This window comes from Pristiophorus japonicus, chromosome 1 (assembly GCF_044704955.1).
Source record: "Pristiophorus japonicus isolate sPriJap1 chromosome 1, sPriJap1.hap1, whole genome shotgun sequence".
NCBI lineage: Eukaryota > Metazoa > Chordata > Chondrichthyes > Pristiophoridae > Pristiophorus > Pristiophorus japonicus.
This window is the reverse complement of record NC_091977.1, coordinates 534,271,567-534,290,839: the sequence shown is the minus strand read 5'-3', so window position 1 is coordinate 534,290,839 and position 19,273 is coordinate 534,271,567. Positions and strand designations below refer to the sequence as shown.

The 19,273-nt window shown below is 45.2% G+C and overlaps 1 protein-coding gene across 1 annotated transcript in view; it reads right to left on the bottom strand.

Moving 5' to 3' along the window:
* The window catches only part of b4galt6 (UDP-Gal:betaGlcNAc beta 1,4- galactosyltransferase, polypeptide 6), a 96,906-nt gene that overhangs the window by 11,539 nt on the left and 66,094 nt on the right, over positions 1-19,273 (bottom strand). Inside the window, exons 3-7 of the mRNA XM_070896720.1 lie at positions 18,284-18,403; positions 8,490-8,603; positions 6,704-6,828; positions 5,374-5,490; positions 1,304-1,491 (exon numbers count right to left, since the gene is read on the bottom strand). Coding sequence (XP_070752821.1) covers positions 1,304-1,491; positions 5,374-5,490; positions 6,704-6,828; positions 8,490-8,603; positions 18,284-18,403 — 664 coding nt within the window. The remainder of the gene's footprint in view (positions 1-1,303; positions 1,492-5,373; positions 5,491-6,703; positions 6,829-8,489; positions 8,604-18,283; positions 18,404-19,273) is intronic.

Genomic DNA, 19,273 nt, shown 5'->3' with positions numbered 1-19,273 from the left:
TCCACTCGATTAACAGAATGCAGCAACAGAAAAAGATTCTGGGTGGTCATTTTTGTTTCCCGACACAACTGAAGATGAACGCACTGGTGAAGTTACAGCAGAGCTGGTCTCCAGTCGTCCTGGTTAACCCTTGCCATTGGACTAAGACCTCGCTCTGTCAAGCCCGTGTGGTGGCTGGTGTGCAACGGCCACCCCACGTTAAAAAAATCCACGCACAGGCATCTTCCACCCTTCAGGATGTAGTTCGGGATCTGGAATATTAGGTCCTTCATTGAAACACCTGTGAACTCATCCCTTTTTTGGCGTGGAAGCAAGTCATCCTCGTTTTGAGGGACTGCCTATGATGATGATGAAGAATCAATGCAGTGGATGCATTTAAGGATAAGCACACGAGGCAGAAAGGAATAAGGTTATGCTGATGAGGGGAGAGGGAGCAGGATGGGAGGAAGCTCGTGTGGAGCATAAACACCAGCATGAACCAGGCGGCCTGTTTCTGTGCTGTAATGTCTGTGTGCAAGTCTGAATTTACTCCCAACAGCAGCAAGTTATAAAAGACTTGCATTCATATAGCGCCTTTCACGGCCATCAGACATCTCAAAGCACTTTACAGCCAATGAAGTACTTTTGGACTGTAGTCACTTGTTTATAATGTGGGAAACGCGGCAACCAACCCGCACACAGAAAGCTCCCACAAACAGCAAGGTGATAATGACCCAGATAATCTGTTTTTGTTAGGTTGATTGAGGGATAAATATTGGCTGGGACACCTCCCTTGCTCTTCTTCGAAATAATGCTGTGGGCCCCGTCTGCCGTGAGAGCAAACGGGGCCCTCGGTTTAACGTCTCAACCGAAAGATGGCACCTCCGACAGTGCAGTACTCTCTCAGTACTGCACTGGGAGTGTCAGCCTAGATTTATGTGCTCAGGTCCCTGGAGTGGGACTTGAACCCACAACCTTCTGACTGAGAGGCGAGGGTGCTACCCACTGAGCCACAGCTGACACTATCCTGGATGTCGAACAGTGCAAATAATCTCGGGTTATAGAGAAACGTTTATGTCCTGACTAGCCTAATTTACATACACTAGGATATAGAAATAAGGGTGAGCAAAAGTCAAAATTTAGCTTATACATTTTTATGATGCAAAAATGCTTTTTTTTTTAAATTGCCACTAATTTGACCTTGCAATTTCAGTACCTGCACTGTGCAGTTCTCTCAGTCCCTCTCCCACCCCTCCCATAAAACAATTGCAGGTTTTGCACTCTAGAGCAATGCATCCAAACTGTAGGTGGTGCAAATACTTACATGTACATGTACTTGTCCAGCTTTGATGCAAAATGCCGTGGCATCTGCCCACATCCGTAGTAGTTGCGATCACTTTCTGGTATGTGATCAACATCGTGGAAAACAAAGCAGTCCCAATCCAGATCCTTCATAGCCTCCATAAAGCCAACATTAAATAGCATTGCACGATTAAAGGGATAGTTACCAGCCTGGGGGGGGGAAGAAAAGGAACAAACATAACTGCACGTAGTAGAGCTGCACTCAAAACTATTTCAGAGTTCTGCAGCTGCAGCATGTGAAGTTTTAAACTGTTACACATGGCTGTTTTTCTATCTAAACCACTTTGTGGAAATGAGTCAATAGGTAACAAAAAGTGCTAGAAAAAAGGCCAACCAAATATAGAAACTGGATGCCGTACAACAACTTTAATGAAGAAAAACATCCTAAGGCACACCACAGGGGAGAGAATGAGCAGGTGTTGAGCATTTGTGCAAGGATTAGGAGACTTGGCCAAAAGCTTGGTCAGAAAAAAATGTTTCGAGAAGGAAGGAGGAGAGAGAACGCGAGAGGGATAGATGGGAGAGTACGAGATAGATGGATATGAGGGGGGGAAAGATTGAGAGATAGGAGACATTTGAGATGGGGAGGGTGAGTGAAGGAGGGTGGGAGAGAGAGGAAATAATATTTGCATTTACATAATGCCTTTTATGACCTCAGGAGATCTCGAAGTGCTTTACAATCAATTAAACACTTTAAGTGTAGTCACTGTCACTGTAAGGAAATGTGACAGCTAGTTTGCAAAAAGCAAGTTTCCATAAAAAGCAATGAGACAAATGACCAGATTATTTGATTTTAGTGATGCTGGTTGATGGACAAATGTTAGCCAGATACTGGTAGAACTCTTCCGCACATTTTCAAATAGTGCTAAGGGACATTGTCTGAGAGAGCAGATTTCTTGATTTAAATAGCTCACCCAAAAAGATGGTACCAGCAGATCACATCCCAAAGGACAGTACCAGCAACAGTGTATCACTCCCTCACTAATGCACTGAAATGTCAGCCTATATTGTGTGCTGGAGCTCAGGTTCTGGGAGCGTGGCTTGAACCTAAATCAGAGGCAAAAGTGAGAGCGAGAGATAGTGAACGACAGAGTAAAGGTTACGAGAGAGAATGAGAAACGAACTCACGTCTACAGATATCGCCACGGGGCTAGCAGCGTGACAAAGAAAAGTAGTTGAATGGTCAGGAGTTGGGTAGCAAGGGGGATTGATGGAGAAGGAACTGGATGTCCCGGGAAAAGGTAAGCTTCAATAGCAGGGGTGGAGCAAGTGGGATTAGGTTGGGGTTAGGTTGAGGGACGGTTTGAGATAGTCAGGAATGAAGATACAGCAGTGGCAGAGACAGTTGTGTGAATAGACTCAATATTTAAGACAAAAAAACCCATAGTCTTCTTGCATTTGGCATTAGAAGTGAGGATGAATGAGTTTCAGGGAAGGCAGTCAGAGGAAGTGGTTTGATGTTAGGGGTGTTGGATTGTCCTTAGCTGCAAGATGACCCTGAAATAGAAAAAGTTGGCTGTGCGTTATTGTTTAAATGGTTAAAGCCAGATATGGTGACGCACGACAAGATCAGTTATAAGCTTTGTGTACAAGACTGCAAGGGGCCGTAGGCAATAGGGTGCAAAAGTGGGAACTCTCATCAGGACTTGGTGCCAACAAGGGGATGAAAAGGAGCACCAAGAGAGAGGTTGAGCAATGCCGTGACAAATGAGGTCACGGTGGAAGCTGAAAGTTAGAAAGTGCCTCAATGAGGATGCCACAGCTTTGAGTGCAGGCAAATTAATTTTTTTTATATTCGTTCATGTGGCAAGGCCAGCATTTATTGTCCATCCCTAGATTGGTGGTGGTGAACCAAATTGCTGTGGGTCTGGAGTCACATACAGGCCAGACTGGGTAAGATTTACTTCCCTAAAGGGCATTAGTGAACCAGATGAGTTTTTAATGACAAGTTTCATGATACTAGCTTTTTTTTTTAAATTCCAGATTTATTTAATTAACTGAATTTAAATTCCCCAGCTGCTGTGGTAGGATTTAAACTCTTGTATCTGGATTACTAGTCCAGTAACATTAACACTATGCTACCGTACCCAAAGGGATGTCCCCACTCCTAAAGCCAGAGGTAGGCTGGGGGTGGGTATAGATGGTGAGGGAGACACGGGAATGATCAGAGATGTCTTCATCATTGGTCAAGTGCAGTTTGGGTGCCCCATTATAGAAATGACATCAAAGCCATAGGAAACATATCATGAGATTCACCAGGCTGATTCGCCAGAGATGGGAAAATATATAACATTTTAAATAATGGGGCTATTTCCTCTAGAACAGGGAAGGAGGACGAGAAGATTTGGAGGTTTTAAAATTAAAATGTATAGTGCCTTTAAATGTAGAAAAATGTCCCAAGGTGCTTCACAGAGGCATGGTGGTGGGGGGGGCAACGGGGGAAGGGCAGAGGGAAAGCAAGCCAAAGATTAGGAGCGCTGTTCAAAAGGTGGGTTTTAAGGAAGGACTTGAAGAGCAGAAGATATCAACGCAGAGAGTTTAGAGAAGGAGTTCTAGAAAATGGCACCTAGACGGCTGAAGGCCACCAATAATTGGACGAAAAGATGGATGATGCACAGGAGGCCAGCGACAGAGGAACAGGGAGTTAGTTGTAAGGTTGGCGGAGGTTATGGAGATAGAGAGGAGTGAGGTCATGGAGGCATTTAAACACAAGGATGGAAGAGGAAAGAGAGACAGGAGGAGGAAACTATTTGAGAGAATCAACTGGAAATGATGATCTGTTAGAAAACGTCAATTAGGGATTGATGTCAGCTGGGATGCCTCCATGTGACCAACATGATGATGAATGCAGTGCTGCTGGTGCCTTCAGGAGTAAAGTGTAAAATAAATTGGAATAAAAAGAGGATATTTCTCATTGATGCTTCTTTTCCCACTCACAAATGCTCAAACTTCAATTGTAGTCTCATCGCTTGTGCGGTGTTCAGTCAGGCCAGAATAGAAGGAGACCAGCTTATATTTTATATAAACATCAAAATACTAGGTGGTATAATACTTCACGCCGTCTAGCGAGTCATAACAACATACGAACATAAGAAATAGGAGCAGGAGTCGGCCATTCAGCCCCTCGAGCCTGCTCCGCCATTTAATAAGATCATGGCCGATCTTCCACCTCAACTCTACTTTCCTAAACTATTCTCATATCCCTTGATTCCCTTAATATCTAAAAATCCATCAATCTCGATCTTAAATATACTCAACGACTGAGCATCCACAGCCCTCTGGGGCAGAGAATTCCAAAGATGCACCACCCTCTGAGTGAAGAAATTCCTCCTCAATTCAGTCCTAAATGGCCGACCCCTTATCCTGAGACTGTGACTCCTAATTCTAGACTCCCCAGTAGGGGAAACATCCTCCCTGCATCTACCTTGTCAAGCCCTGTAAGAATGTTGTATGTTTCAATGAGATCACCTCTCATTCCTCTAAATTCCATTGGAACATAGACCTGGTCGACTCAAAATGATCTCTGTACTTTTCAAGTAATCCATGCTTAGGGCAGAAAACTCTTGCCATTAGTTTCCATTTATCGAGTATATTCAAGGTGCAGAAATTGATAGATTTTGAGACACTAAGGGAATCAAGGGATATAGAGATTATGCAGGAAAGTGGAGTCGAGGTAGAAAATCAGCCACGATCTTATTGAAGGTGGCCTACTCCTGTTCCTATGTTCTCCCCTCCAAGGCCTATGGATCATCCCTGGTTGGGACAGCAACCAGTTGATGTACTCCCAGGTCTCTTAACAATAATTCGAGAAACAGTCTGGATAGCTCATTTTTTTTTCTCCCAAATGAATTAACAGCACTATCACACCAATCATGTGAGGAATGATGGTTATAATGAATGTTATAACTTCACACCCATCATGTCACCCAAATACAAAGTTTTTTTAAGCAGTTGTCCAATTTCTACCTTTAAAAAAAAAAATTACCTGGGCTTTAGTTGGCTTCCACAACCTTAATTATAAAAGTTATTTACCTGCTCAATAACATAGAAGCCAAACTGCACGCGTTGTCGTTGAAGCATCGGAATCAAGTGCCGGAATAGAATTGGGAGATGCTCATGACGATTGCGGAATGGAATGAGAATAGCCACCTGTAAAAGACAGCGGTCTTATCAATTTTATCGTGTGTTCGGAATGAATATTTTCCAGAAAAGCTACATTAACACATGACCAGCTGGAGTTGTTTTGAACCTCTACCGTATTTAAGACCTTAAAATACATTATTTGTTCCTGGGATGTGGGTGTCGCTGGTAAGGCCGGCATTTATTGCTCATCCCTAATTGGCCCTTGAGAAGATGGTGGTGAGCCGTCTTCTTGAACTGCTGCAGTCCGTGCGGTGAAGGTACTCCCACAGTGCTGTTGGGAGGGAGTTCCAGGATTTTGACCCAGCGACGGTGAAGGAACAGCTGATACATTTCCAAGTCAGGATGGTGTGTGACTTGGAGGGGAACGTGGAGGTGATGGTGTTCCCATGCGCCTGCTGCCCTTGTCCTTCTAGGTGGGAGAGGTCATGGGTTTGGGAGGTGCTGCTGAAGAAGCCTTGGAGAGTTGCTGCAGTGCATCTTGTAGATGTGCACACTGCAGCCACGGTGCGCCGGTGGTGGAGGGAGTGAATGTTTGAGGTGGTGGATGGGGTGCCGATCAAGCGGGTTGCTTTGTCCTGGAAGGTTAGACAAGAGTTGAATACACCAACTCTTTGGACTCATCCAGCGTCCGAAAGAAATATTTCCTCCCCCCTCCCCTCCCCCACCCCAATAATTATCCCCTCTGCTGAAGGCATCCTATTCTTTAAAACAATGCCATACTTTATATAAAATGCCATTATTACCAGCTTTGGTTCAGTTCTGTGCTAAACTATTTCATAGAATTTTGGTTGATCAAGAATGCCTTATGTCTGACCCCCAAAAGTTTTAGAAAGTTACAAAAGAAAGATAAAGTCAATAAACTGTCAATAATTACAACACCCTCTCAGAAAAATCTGTGAGCTGGAGTTTTAGTGCGTTATACTGTGTAATTTTCATTCGATTATTTAAGGGATGTCTCCATGACTCAGCTAGCTGAGGCAGTGTTAAGCTAAGCTATAGACCAAAAAAGTCAACGTTTAATCCTCCCTGCTGAGATTTGCAATCTCAGTTGCATTGCTATCCAAGGGTTGGGAGGGGGAAAGAGAAGATGTCCTCACTAGCTTTTGCAGCGACTAATTGACAGGGTGCCCTAAGACAGGCAACTTTCTTGAAAAAGATTAGTTTACATTAGTATTTTCTGTGAAGTATTGCAGTTTTAGTTCAATATTGGCGACCTCACCTTCCAGCGGGGTTTGCAGTCTTTTGGTTTCCAGTGGCCCCCATATTCAATTTCTAAATCTTGTGAAAATAGGCGCTGGATTTCTTCCATGCCAATTTCACTCATGTTGACATCGATAAACCCCTCTGGGGGAAAAGAACATCAATCAGGTAAGATGAGAAGTTTTGTTATTACATAGGGAAGGGTTATACACACAAGTGCAGAGCAATTTGTGGCTGGAATTCTCTATATTAGGTACGTGAGATAAAGCAAATGGATTCTTAAAGTTTCACTCTCACACACAAGTTATCCAAACAATGTGCTGCCAGTTCCCCCTATCATACCAAGTTCCATTCTCCTTTCCCCCAGTGTATTGATGCAATATCCTCATTCTCGTGTATGTCCCACCTCTCCAATTTTCACCCACCCTACCTCACTGCTTGCACCCTCTGCTCTTGACTCTGATCGTTTTTTAAATTCCTCCATGGCCTCACTCACTCCCTATCTCTGCAACCTCCTCCAGCCCCACAATCACCCCAAAGATCCCTGCGCTCGTCTAACTCTGGCCTCTTGTGCCTTGTCAATTTTAAACACGCCACCATTGGTGGCCGTGGCTTCAGCTGCCTGGGCCCCAAGCTCTGGAATTCCTTCCCTAAGCCTCTCCGCCTCTCTCCCCCTCCTTTAAACCAGTTTTTAAAGCCTACCTCTGACCAAACCTTTGGTAACCTGTTCTAATATCGTCTTATGGGGCTCGGTGCCAAAATTTGTTTGGTAACGCTCCTGTGAATCACCTTCGGAACGTTTTACTACGTTAAAGGCACTATATAAATGCAAGTTTCTGTCGTTTAAAGTGTTGGTAGAGTTGGAATTGTAACAATATATTCCAATAGCTCAACCTGCTTACGTAATATATGGAGTGTATAGTTATTTCCGCAGTGCGAAAGAAAAAACAATTGGTGTACAGCAACTAATATGAAGGTATCTGTGGTAACCCCAAAAGTCCAATCGGTAGCTCACGCATTCACTAAAACGAACTTGTCAGGGAGTAGAATCACTGTGTGTAAAGGAAATCGTTGGATAACTGGAACAAAAACGATTGTAAGCATTCTCCATTTTACAACAACTTGCATTTATATAGCGCCTTTAACATAGTAAAACGTACCAAGGTGCTTCACAGGAGCGTAACCAAACAAATTTGACACTGAGCCACACAAGGAGATATTAGGGCAGACCACCAAAAGCTTGGTCAAAGAGGTAGGTTTTAAGGATCGTCTTAAAAGGAGGAAAGAGAGGCAGAGAGGTTTAGAAACATAGAAAATAGGTGCAGGAGTAGGCCATTCAGCCCTTCGAGCCTGCACCGCCATTCAATAAGATCATGGCTGATCATTCCTTCAGTACCCCTTTCCTGCTTTTTCTCCATACCCGTTTAGGGAGGGAGTTCCAGAGCTTGGGGCCCAGGCAGCTGAAGGCACGGCCTCCAATGGTGGAGCGATTATAAACAGGGATGCTCAAGAGGCCTGAATTAGAGGGGTGCAGACATCTCAGAGGGTTGTGGAGTTGGAGGGGATTACAGGAGGAACGAGGCCATGAAGCACTTTGAAAACAAGGATGCGTTTTAAAAATCGAGGGGTTGCTTAACCGGGAGTCAATGTATGTTAGCGAGCACAGGGGTGATGGGTGAACGGGATTTGGTGCGAGTTCGGACACAGGCAGCCCAGTTTTGGGTGACTTCAAGTTTACGTAGGTCACAAACACAGATGGAACGGCAAGTGCTTTAATTTACTACAAGTTTATTTAGGTGACTCACTCATAGAAGGTAGTTTCTCTGGACAAGGCAGGCCAGGAGAATATGTGAAATCTTCAGGAAGGTACGTCCCACTCTGACCCAGGTACTCACTGGAATTATACCCTTCAAGATAATCTGATGGGCAAAAAGATCATGTGAATTAATGCAACACAAGCTTAGCACTGATCACAGTACATCCATTCTGTATTTTGTTATCTATTCTATGTACCAGGGATAGTTGACAAATTTTATTTTTTTTAAAAATGGCAAACAAAAACCAAACAATAGACACTTGATGAACAGCACACTAACTATTCCTTTATCAGAAGTGCTTCTGTTCCATATTTACACAAAGACACTGAGATGTGTAGAGGAACAAAGGGACCTGAGAGTGCAGGTCCACAGATCCCTGAAGGTAGCAGGCCAGGTAGATAAGGTGGTTAAGAAGGGATAAGGAATAGTTGCCTTTAGTAGCTGAGGCATGGAATACAAGAGCAAAGAGGTTATGCCTGAACTGTATAAAACACTGGTTAGGTCGCAGCTAGAGTAGGGCGTGCAGTTCTGGTCACCGCATTACAAGCAAGATGTGTTTGCACTAGAGAGGGTACAGGGAAGATTTATGAGGATGTTGCCTGGACTGGAGAATTTTAGCTATAAGGAAAGATTGGATAGGCTGGGTTTGTTTTCTTTCGAACAGAGGAGGCTGAGGGGAGACCTGATTGAGGTGTATAAAATTATGAGGGGCCTGGATAGAGTGGATAGGAAGGACCTGTTTCCCTTAGCAGAGGGGTCAACAATCAGGGGGCACAGATTTAAATTAATTGGGGGGAGGTTTAGAGGGGATGTGAGGGTAAATTCCTTCACCCAGAGGGTGGTGGATCTGGAACTCACTGTCTGAAAGGGTGGTAGAGGCAGAAACCCTCATCGCATCTAAAAAGTGCTTGGATGTGCACCTGAAGTGCTGTAACCTACAGGGATACGGACCGAGAGCTGGAAAGTGGGATTAGGCTGGATAGCTGTGTCAGCCACCGTGGACACAAAATGGCCTCCTTCCGTGCTGTAAATTTCTATGATTCTATGATTTAACTAGCTCTTAAGCTAGCACTCTTTGCTTAGGATCATATATTTTAATATCTTTTACAGCCGAAAAATGACAGTAGATGGTGAGATCATCTTTACTCATGTCAATCAATAGGAGTAATATAGAATACCCAGTCACTACTCTGCAGTGTAAGGATGTAAATCTATACACGTGAACAAGATGCTATCAGGTCTGTGTAACTTAGCATAAATGGACATTTTGATAAGGACCATGTAGCTCGGAAAAGGTATAAAAAGTGATAGACTATAACAAGGATTTGGATTCAAAAGGTTCGATCAACCTAAATACCGAGCTCAGAAATGTAACAACTTTGAGTTCCCGTCCATCAGGTGTAGTTGTAAGTATTACATTTTAAGTATATGCCTAAGCGCTACTGCATGTGCTATTTATTTAATAAATCTATGAACACTTGACTTCAACATTTTAAGAACCTTACTGGCTTTGAGAAACAGATATAAAATATCAAATAAAAATACTTCCGTCGAATAGTATCTAGGCAGCTAATCTGCTGTATCTTTACCCTCGTACTAAACTTACCTTGATAAGTCTCTAAATGTTTACTAACTTCAAGCTGAATTAAACAAATGGCTTTGCCATCTCTAATTACAGTACAGGTTGAACCGCCCTTATCTGGCACCATCAGTACATGCCCTGTGCCGGATGAGGGATTTTTCCGGATGAGGGGAGGTCATGGGGGGGGGGGGGGGGGGGAGGGGGGGCGAAGGTCGCCCGAGGTTGGGAGGGTTTGCGGAGGGGGGGGGGGGGGGGAAGGAGGTCGGCGGCCCGAGTGGGCCCCGAAGAGCCAGCGGGCTGGTGGGATGGCGGACACAGAAGAGGAAGCACCGTGGGGAGCATCGGCCGGCCCGAGGATTGTGGCTGCAGGAGTTCCGGCAGGGCGAGGAGGAGGAGGCAACCGATCGAGGAGAAAGATTATATTGGAGAGTAGGATTTTGATTGGCCGCATTCTGCACATGTGCCACCCGGCGGCCGGGAATGGTGGCAGATGAGGTGTGGTGCCGGATAAAGGAGTCCCGGATAAGAGAGGTTCAACCTGTATTTCTAATGACCTTTTTAGCATTAATTCCCAGCTTTGGTTATTACTGAGCCAGGCTGGCTGGTCCATCAGCAACATTTCCTTGAAGTATTTATTGCGAACCTGTCTCGCTCGGGCATTGGATTACCACAGAAACATTCGAATCTTCCACCATCTTCGAACCAAATCAGCCCACCCCCAAAAATCCTCCATGGAGAATGGTCATCTTCTTCATTATTGGAAAAACATTATTCTACATCCATGGGGTTTTCAGCAGAGTTGTATGAAAGTTTGTGCTTTCATGTTATATTAATCATTCATGCCGTACTAGTACGAACAAATAGTTCAATCGTCTGTCCTAGTTTCTTGTTTTGCATTTTTTACTTTTATTTGCTTGCAAAGTAGGAGTGTTGCACAGAGTTGGTACAACAAATGTTCACTAGATTGATTTCTGGATGAGAGTATTGTCCTACGAGGAGAGATTGAGCCGATACTGTCTGGAGTTTAGGAGAATGAGGGGCGATATCATTGAAACATACAAGATTCTGAGGGGGATTGACAGGGTAGATGCTGAGAAATTGTTTCTCCGGGCTGGGGAGTCTAGAACTCGGGATCATAGTTTCAAGTTAAGGGGTCAGCCATTTAAGACAGAGATGAGGAGGAATTTCTTCACTCAGAGCGTTGTGAATCTTTGGAACTTTCTACCCTAGAGGGCTGTGGATGCTGAATCGTGAGTGTTTAAAGCTGAGATAGACAGATTTTTGGACTCTCAGGGAGTCAAGGGATATGGAGATCGGGCTGGAAAGTGGAGTTGAGGTTGAAGATCAGCCATGATCTTATTGAATGGCGGAGCAGGCTCGAGGGGCCGTATGGCCGACTCCTGCTCCTAATTCGCATCTCTTGCCACTGAGCATCTATGGCTCTCGGGAGCAAGGAAAATGAGGTGTATCGCAAAGAGGAGTTGCAGTGGAGTATGGATTTCTCAATAGCTTGGTTTGGAGACCTGTTAAGCATGGTGATGGGTTCCACGCAAGTCAGACATCTATCTGGCTGACTGAAATATAAAGTGTAATGCATTGTGCACCCACTAGATGGCGTGCTGGCCAGTTGAATGTTCAGAAGCAACGGAAAATAAAACCAGAAAACCTTCCTTTTTGTTCTTTCCTTCCTCCCTTCCCACCTTTCCCTGCCTCTGCACTTGCATAAAACCTGTTGCATCTCTAACTTTTTCCAGTTCTAACAAAAGGTCATCAACCGGAAACGCTTCTCTCTCCACAGATGCTGCCTGACCTGCTGAGCAATGTCCACCCCCGCCCCCCTCCCCCCACCCCTCGGGCAGGCCGCTCACCAGCTTCCAACTTGTAGGTACTGCGCATACACAAGAATTTAAACGGAGTGACTGCTACCAACGACTGGAAGCTGTGTACAAGTGCACTGCGGATTAATGTGGAAACGGATACAAGAGCATAAGAAATAGCAGCAGGCCATTTGGCCCCTCAAGCCTGCTCCACCTTAAATATATTTAATGACCCAGCCTCCACAGCTCTCTGGGATAGCGAATTCCACCCTGAGGAAATCCCTCCTCATCTACCTTTTGAATGGGCGGCCCCTTATTCTGAAACTATGTCCCCGAGTTCTAGATTCTCCCCCCACCTCCAACCCCCCCCCCCCCCCGAGGGGAAACATCTGCATCTACCCTGTCAAGCCCCCTCAGAATCTTATACATTTCAATAAGATCACCTCTCATTCTTCTAAACTCCAATTGGCCCAAACTTTTTTCATAAAATAACCCCTTCATATCGATGACGTTTGTTTCCCCCGCCCCCCCCCCCCCCACACTGAGACCGTTCCCTTCCTAGCTTTTTTAAGAACATAAGAAATAGCAGCAGGAGTCGGCCATTTGGCCCCTCGAGCCTGTTCCGCCATTCAATAAGATCAAGACTGATCTGATCATGGACTCAGCGTGTTGGTGGAGCCAGGACGCGCAGGAGGCAATGCAGCTTACGGGGAACATTGCTGAGCAGCACCAGCGTTTTCTGTTTCCAGTTCAGATCTCCAGCAGCCACAATATTCTGCTTATGCAACAACAGAAAAATGCTGAAATTACACAGGTGACCACTCAGCATCCATGACAAAAAGAGACAAGTTAACGTTTCAAGTGTAGCCACTCATCAGATCATAGTTGGATCTCTAGCCCAAATGTACTAGCCCGAATGTTTCTATTAACAATTAAAAATGACATAGAAAATAGGTGCAGGAGTAGGCCATTCAGCCCCTCGAGCCTGCACCGCTATTCAATGAGTTCATGGCTGAACATGCAACTTTAGTAACCTATTCCTGCTTTCTCGCCATACCCCTTGATCCCCCGAGTAGTAAGGACTTCATCAAACTCCTTTTTGAATATATTTAGTGAATTGGCCTCAACAACTTTCTGTGGTAGAGAATTCCACAGGTTCACCACTCTCTGGGTGAAGAAGTTTCTCCTCATCTCGGTCCTAAATGGCTTACCCCTTATCCTTAGACTGTGACCCGTGGTTCTGGACTTCCCCAACATTGGGAACACTCTTCCTGCATCCAACCTGTCGAAACCAGTCAGAATTTTAAACGTTTGAGGTCCCCTCATATTCTTCTGAACTCCAGTGAATACAGTTGATCCAGTCTTTCTTGATATGTCAGTCCCGCCATCTCGGGAATCAGTCTGGTGAACCTTCGCTGCACTCCCTCAATAGCAAGAGTGTCCTTCCTCAAGTTCGGAGACCAAGTTAGGAGAATCAGTAAAGCTGCTGTGAGAATGGCAAGCTGAGCGGCGAAAATGTGGGTTATTGCAGGTATAGTGAAACCTGTACATTACGGGGCACCTTAGGGCCTGGCATCAGTTGTCGTCCTCCCCCTTTCCTGCCCGCCTAAATGTCCTTATGTTCAAAACATTCATTGCATGTACTGTACAAATTCTCAGTAGAATGGGGAGTCCTTTACCCAGCATCCACTGCAGTAGAGAAGCCACTCTATCCCTGGGACAGAGCCGAGCGGGAATTCAATCCCAGAGATAGACCGGTTTTCTCTGCCGTTATGGATGCTGGGTAAAGAGCGCACCATTCCACAAGGCCCGCTGCCGCTGCATGCTGACCGACCTCACGGGAATTGGAGGGGTGGGGGGGGAAGCAGAAAGGAAGCGAGCTGCAAGGACAAGCCCCAGTGAAAGTTCCACATCTAGCAGCTTTGCAACAGGCTGTTACCCCGTGTTTTCAGTTGTAAAGAAAAAGGCTTGTATTTATAAAGCGCCTTTCATGACCACCGGAAGTCCCAAAGTGCTCAACAGCCAATGAAGTATCTTTGACGCGTAGTCACCGCTGTAATGTAGGAAACGCGGCAGCCAATTTGCACACAGCAAGCTCCCACAAACAGCAATGTGATAATGACCAGATAATCTGTTTTTAATGATGTTAATTGAGGGATAAATATTGGCCGGAACACCAGGTATAAGACCCCCTGCTCTTCGTCGAAATAGTGTCATGGGATTTTTACATCCAGAGAGCAGACGAGCCTCGATTTAATGTCTCATCCGAAAGATGGCACCTCCGACAGTGCAGCACTCCCTCAGCACTGCACTGGATGCGTCAGCCTAGATTTTTGTGCTCAAGTCTCGAGTGGGACTTGAACCCACAACCTTCTGACTCAGAGGCGAGTGTGCTGCCCACTGAGCCACAGCTGACACAGAAGGATTTTTGGTGCATTGAAGGTCTCTCAATAAGTGTGTTTTTTGGGGGGAGTTTATACAGGTTTCACTGTACAAGCCACAATCATAAATTTCCTGTGTTAATTGATATTATGTTGCCACTAGAAAACAACGATCACTCTGGTAGGTGTTAGCAATATTTTGAAAGCTGCATAGAAACAGAGGGCCCAAGTTTCCACATGATAAAAAACGGGCGCCCCTCCGAGCTGGGAGCCCGTTTTTCGCACCTAAAACGGTACCGGAAAAAAAATGAGCGATTCTGGAGCGCTTTGCAGCTCTTTGTCTGTTTGGCGCGGCGCCCAGGGGGCCGGAGCCTACACTCACACCGATTTTGTAAGTGGGAAGGGGCGGGTACTATTTAAATTAGTTTTTTTCCTGCCGGCAACGCTGCGCGTGCGCGTTGGAGCGTTCGCGCATGCTCAGTGTGAAAAAAACATTGGCACTCGGCCGTCTTTGTAGTTCTTTGTAGCTGTTTAGTTTTTGAACATTTTTTAATAAAAGTACATTGCCATCAGCACATCAGCACTGAGGCTTCTTGTAGCAGTGAGAAGGCTGCAGGAAGCCTCAGAAAGTTGAGGCAGCCGTTTCCCGACGACCTCCCCCTTTTGCCGTCGGGAAATGGCTCCTCAATTTCTGTGGCTTCCTGCAGCCTCTCTCTTTCCCGCCAGCCATCTGGAACGGCTCCATTCCCTTCCCCACCGCCCGCGTTCGGTCGGCTCCCTCCCCACCCCACCCCCGCGTTCGGTGGGCCCCCCCCCCCGCGTTCGGTAGGCTCCCTCCTCCCCCCCACCCCTCCACCCCCAGCTCGCGTTCGTTCGGTCGGCTCCCTCCTCCCCCCCCCCCCCCCCGGTTCGGTCGGCTCCCTCCTTCCAGCACCACCACCACCACCACCACCACCCCCCCCCCTCCGCCGCCTGCCTTCGGGAACGGCTGCCTCGTTTTGTGAGGCTTGCTGCAGCATTCTCCCTGGCTGAAGCACTTTCACACAGGTAGGAAGATGGTTTATTTAATCTTTTCTTTGCTTATAAATGTTTATTCAGGTTGGATTTATTTGTATAATGTTTGTATAAGTATAAATAAGGATTTATTGTAAAATTTAATGAGTTCCCTTCCCCCCCACCTCGTTCTGGACGCTTAATTTGTAACCTGCGCCTGATTTTTTAATGTGTAGAACAGGTTTTTTCAGTTCTACAAAAATCTTCACTTGCTCCATTCTACTTTAGTTTGGAGTACATTTTCACTGTGGAAACTTTCAAATCAGGCGTCAGTGGCCGGACACGCCCCCTTTTGAAGAAAAAATTCTGTTCTAAAGTAGAACTGTTCTACCTGACTAGAACTGCAGAAAAAAAAATGTGGAGAATTGCGATTTCTAAGATAGTCCGTTCTCCACCAGTTGCTCCTAAAAATCAGGCGCAAATCATGTGGAAACTTGGGCCCATAGAAAATAGGTGCAGGAGTAGGCCATTCGGCCCTTCGAGCCTGCACCGCCATTCAATAAGATCATGGCTGATCATTCACCTCAGTGCCCCTTTCCTGCTTTCTCTTCATACCCCTTGATCCCTTTCGCCGTCAGGGCCATATCTAACTCCCTTTTGAATATATCTAACAAACTGGCCTCAACAACTCTCTGTTGCAGAGAATTCCACAGTTAACAATTCTCAGTGAAGAAGTTTCTCCTCATCTCTGTCCTAAATGGCTTACCCCTTATCCTAAGACTATGACCCCTGGTTCTGGACTTCCCCAACATTGGGAACATTCTTACATAAGAACATAAGAATTAGGAACAGGAGTAGGCCATCTAGCCCCTCGAGCCTGCTCCGCCATTCAACAAGATCATGGCTGATCTGGCCGTGGACTCAGCTCCACTTACCCGCCCGCTGCACATAACCCTTAATTCCCTTATTAGTTAAAAATCTATCGATCTGTGATTTGAATACATTCAATGAGCTAGCGTCAACTACTTCCCTGGGCAGAGAATTCCACAGATTCACAACCCTCTGGGAGAAGAAATTCCTTCTCAACTCGGTTTTAAATTGGCTCCCCCGTATCTTGAGGCTGTGCCCCCTAGTTCTAGTCTCCCCGACTAGTGGAAACAACCTCTCTGCCTCTATCTTGTCTATTCCTTTCATTATTTTAAATGTTTCTATAAGATCACCCCTCATCCTTCTGAACTCCAACGAGTAAAGACCCAGTCTACTCAATCTATCATCATAAGGTAACCCCCTCATCTCCAGAATCAGCCGAGTGAATCGTCTCTGTACCCTCTCCAAGGCTAATATATCCTACCTTAAGTAAGGTGACCAAAACTGCACGCAGTACTCCAGATGTGGCCTCACCAATACCGTGTACAGTTGCAGCAGGACCTCCCTGCTTTTGTACTCCATCCCTCTCGCAATGAAGGCCAACATTCCATTCGCCTTCCTGATTACCTGCTGCACCTGCAAACTAACTTTTTGGGATTCATGCACAAGGAGCGGGTGGCACGGTTTAATGTTTATGTTTTTTTTTCAGGTAAACTCCAAGAGTTTCATGCACAAGGACCCCCAGGTCCCTCTGCACCGCAGCATGTTGTAATTTCTCCCCATTCAAATAATATTCCCTTTTACTGGTTTTTTTTCCCCCCAAGGTGGATGACCTCACATTTTCCGACATTGTATTCCATCTGCCAAACCTTAGCCCATTCGCTTAACCTATCTAAATCTCTTTGCAGCCTCTCTGTGTCCTCTACACAACCCGCTTTCTCACTAATCTTTGTGTCATCTGCAAATTTTGTTACACTACACTCTGTCCCCTCTTCCAGGTCATCTATGTATAATGTAAACAGTTGTGGTCCCAGCACCGATCCCTGTGGCACACCACTAACCACCGATTTCCAACCCGAAAAGGACCCATTTATCCCGACTCTCTGCTTTCTGTTAGCCAGCCAATTCTTGATCCATGCTAATACATTTCCTCTGACTCCGCGTACCTTTATCTTCTGCAGTAACCTTTTGTGTGGCACTTTATCGAATGCCTTTTGGAAATCTAAATACACCACATCCATTTGTACACCTCTATCCACCAGTAAATTCCAGTAAATTAGTTAAACATGATTTCCCCTTCATGAATCCATGCTGCGTCTGCTTGATTGCACTATTCCTATCTAGATGTCCCGCTATTTCTTCCTTAATGATAACTTCAGCATTTTCCCCACTACAGATGTTAAACTAACCGGCCTATAGTTACTTGCCTTTTGTCTGCCCCCTTTTTTAAACAGAGGCGTTACATTAGCTGCTTTCCAATCCGATGGTACCTCCCCAGAGTCGAGAGAATTTTGGTAGATTATAACGAATGCATCTGCTATAACTTCCGCCATCTATTTTAATACCCTGGGATGCATTTCATCAGGACCAGGGGACTTGTCTACCTTGAGATCCATTAGCCTGTCCAGCACTACCCCACTAGTGATAGTGATTGTCTCAAGGTCCTCCCTTCCCACATTCCCGTGACCAGCAATTTTAGGTATGGTTTTTGTGTATTCCACTGTGAAGACCGAAGCAAAATAATTGTTTAAGGTCTCAGCCATTTCCACATTTCCCATTATTAAGTCCCCCTTCTCATCTTCTAAGGGACCAACATTTTCTTTAGTCACTATTTTCCGTTTTATATATCGGTAAAATCTTTTACTATCTGTTTTTATGTTTTGCGCAAATTTACTTTCGTAAGCTATCTTTCCTTTCTTTATTGCTTTCTTAGTCATTCAAAATTTTCCCAATCTTCTAGTTTCCCACTAACCTTGGCCACCTTATACGCATTGGTTTTTAATTTGATACTCTCCTTTATTTCCTGCATCTAACCTGTCCAGTCCCATCAGAATTGTATATGTTTCTATGCGATCCCCTCTCATGAGAAACTTAATGCTCAAATAGTTTAAGAAATGGGTCACGATGATAAAGATGGCCCACCTGTGCCATTAAGAGTACTATTCCTTTTCGTGTAGCGGTCTCGAATCAGAATTCCTATTGTCCGCACATTGTCCCTCAACATTTTGCCTTGTGCTTGCATCATGAAGAGGTAGGTATTTGCTGAAAGAAAAATAGGAAGCATGGTTAAACAAATTACTCGATAATTGTCAATTCAAACAAATCACTGGAAACAATTTTGCAAATAGCAGCCCATAATCTATTATTGAAAAAAACTGATCTGTCGGTTGAGTTTCTGCAATCTGATTGTTGATTTCACCCTATGGACCAATGAAGCTGTGTAAAATTGTTGAGAACACCATGTACTTGCTGTCAAATGTTTTGGGTCATATTCTGTGCTGCCAAAGCTATATATATGTATACTCCAGAGAATGAATATTCACCAGCAGCGATGTAACAACAGTTTTTTTTAAAACCCCAAGAGTTTGGAACTGTCCCAGAACACATGCTTTAGCTGGACACCAGCGGGAACTGTCCCGAGTCCCGTTCTTTAGCTGGCCCAGCCCAGCTAGGAACTGTCCCAGAACCTACTCCGCCATTCAATAAAATCACGGCTGATCTTCTACCTCAACTCCACTTTCCCACCCGATCTCCATATCCCTCGATTCCCCTAGTCTCCAAAAATCTATTTATTTCAGCCTTTAATATATTCAATGACTCAGCATCCACGGCGCTCTGGGGTAGGGAATTCCAAAGATTCACAACCCTCCGAGTGAAGAAATTCCTCCTCATCTCAGTCCTAAATGGCCGACCCCTTATACCGAGACTGTAGCCCCTGGTTTTAGACTCTCCAGCCAGTGGAAATAGCCTCTCAGTATTTACCCTGTCAATCCCCCTCAGAATCTTGAGATAACTTCATTCTTCTAAACTCCAGAGAGTATAGGACCGATCTACTCAATCTCTCCTCACAGGACAACCCTCTCCACCTAGGCATGAATCTTTACTGTCTAGTAATAAGCTGGATAAGGGGGA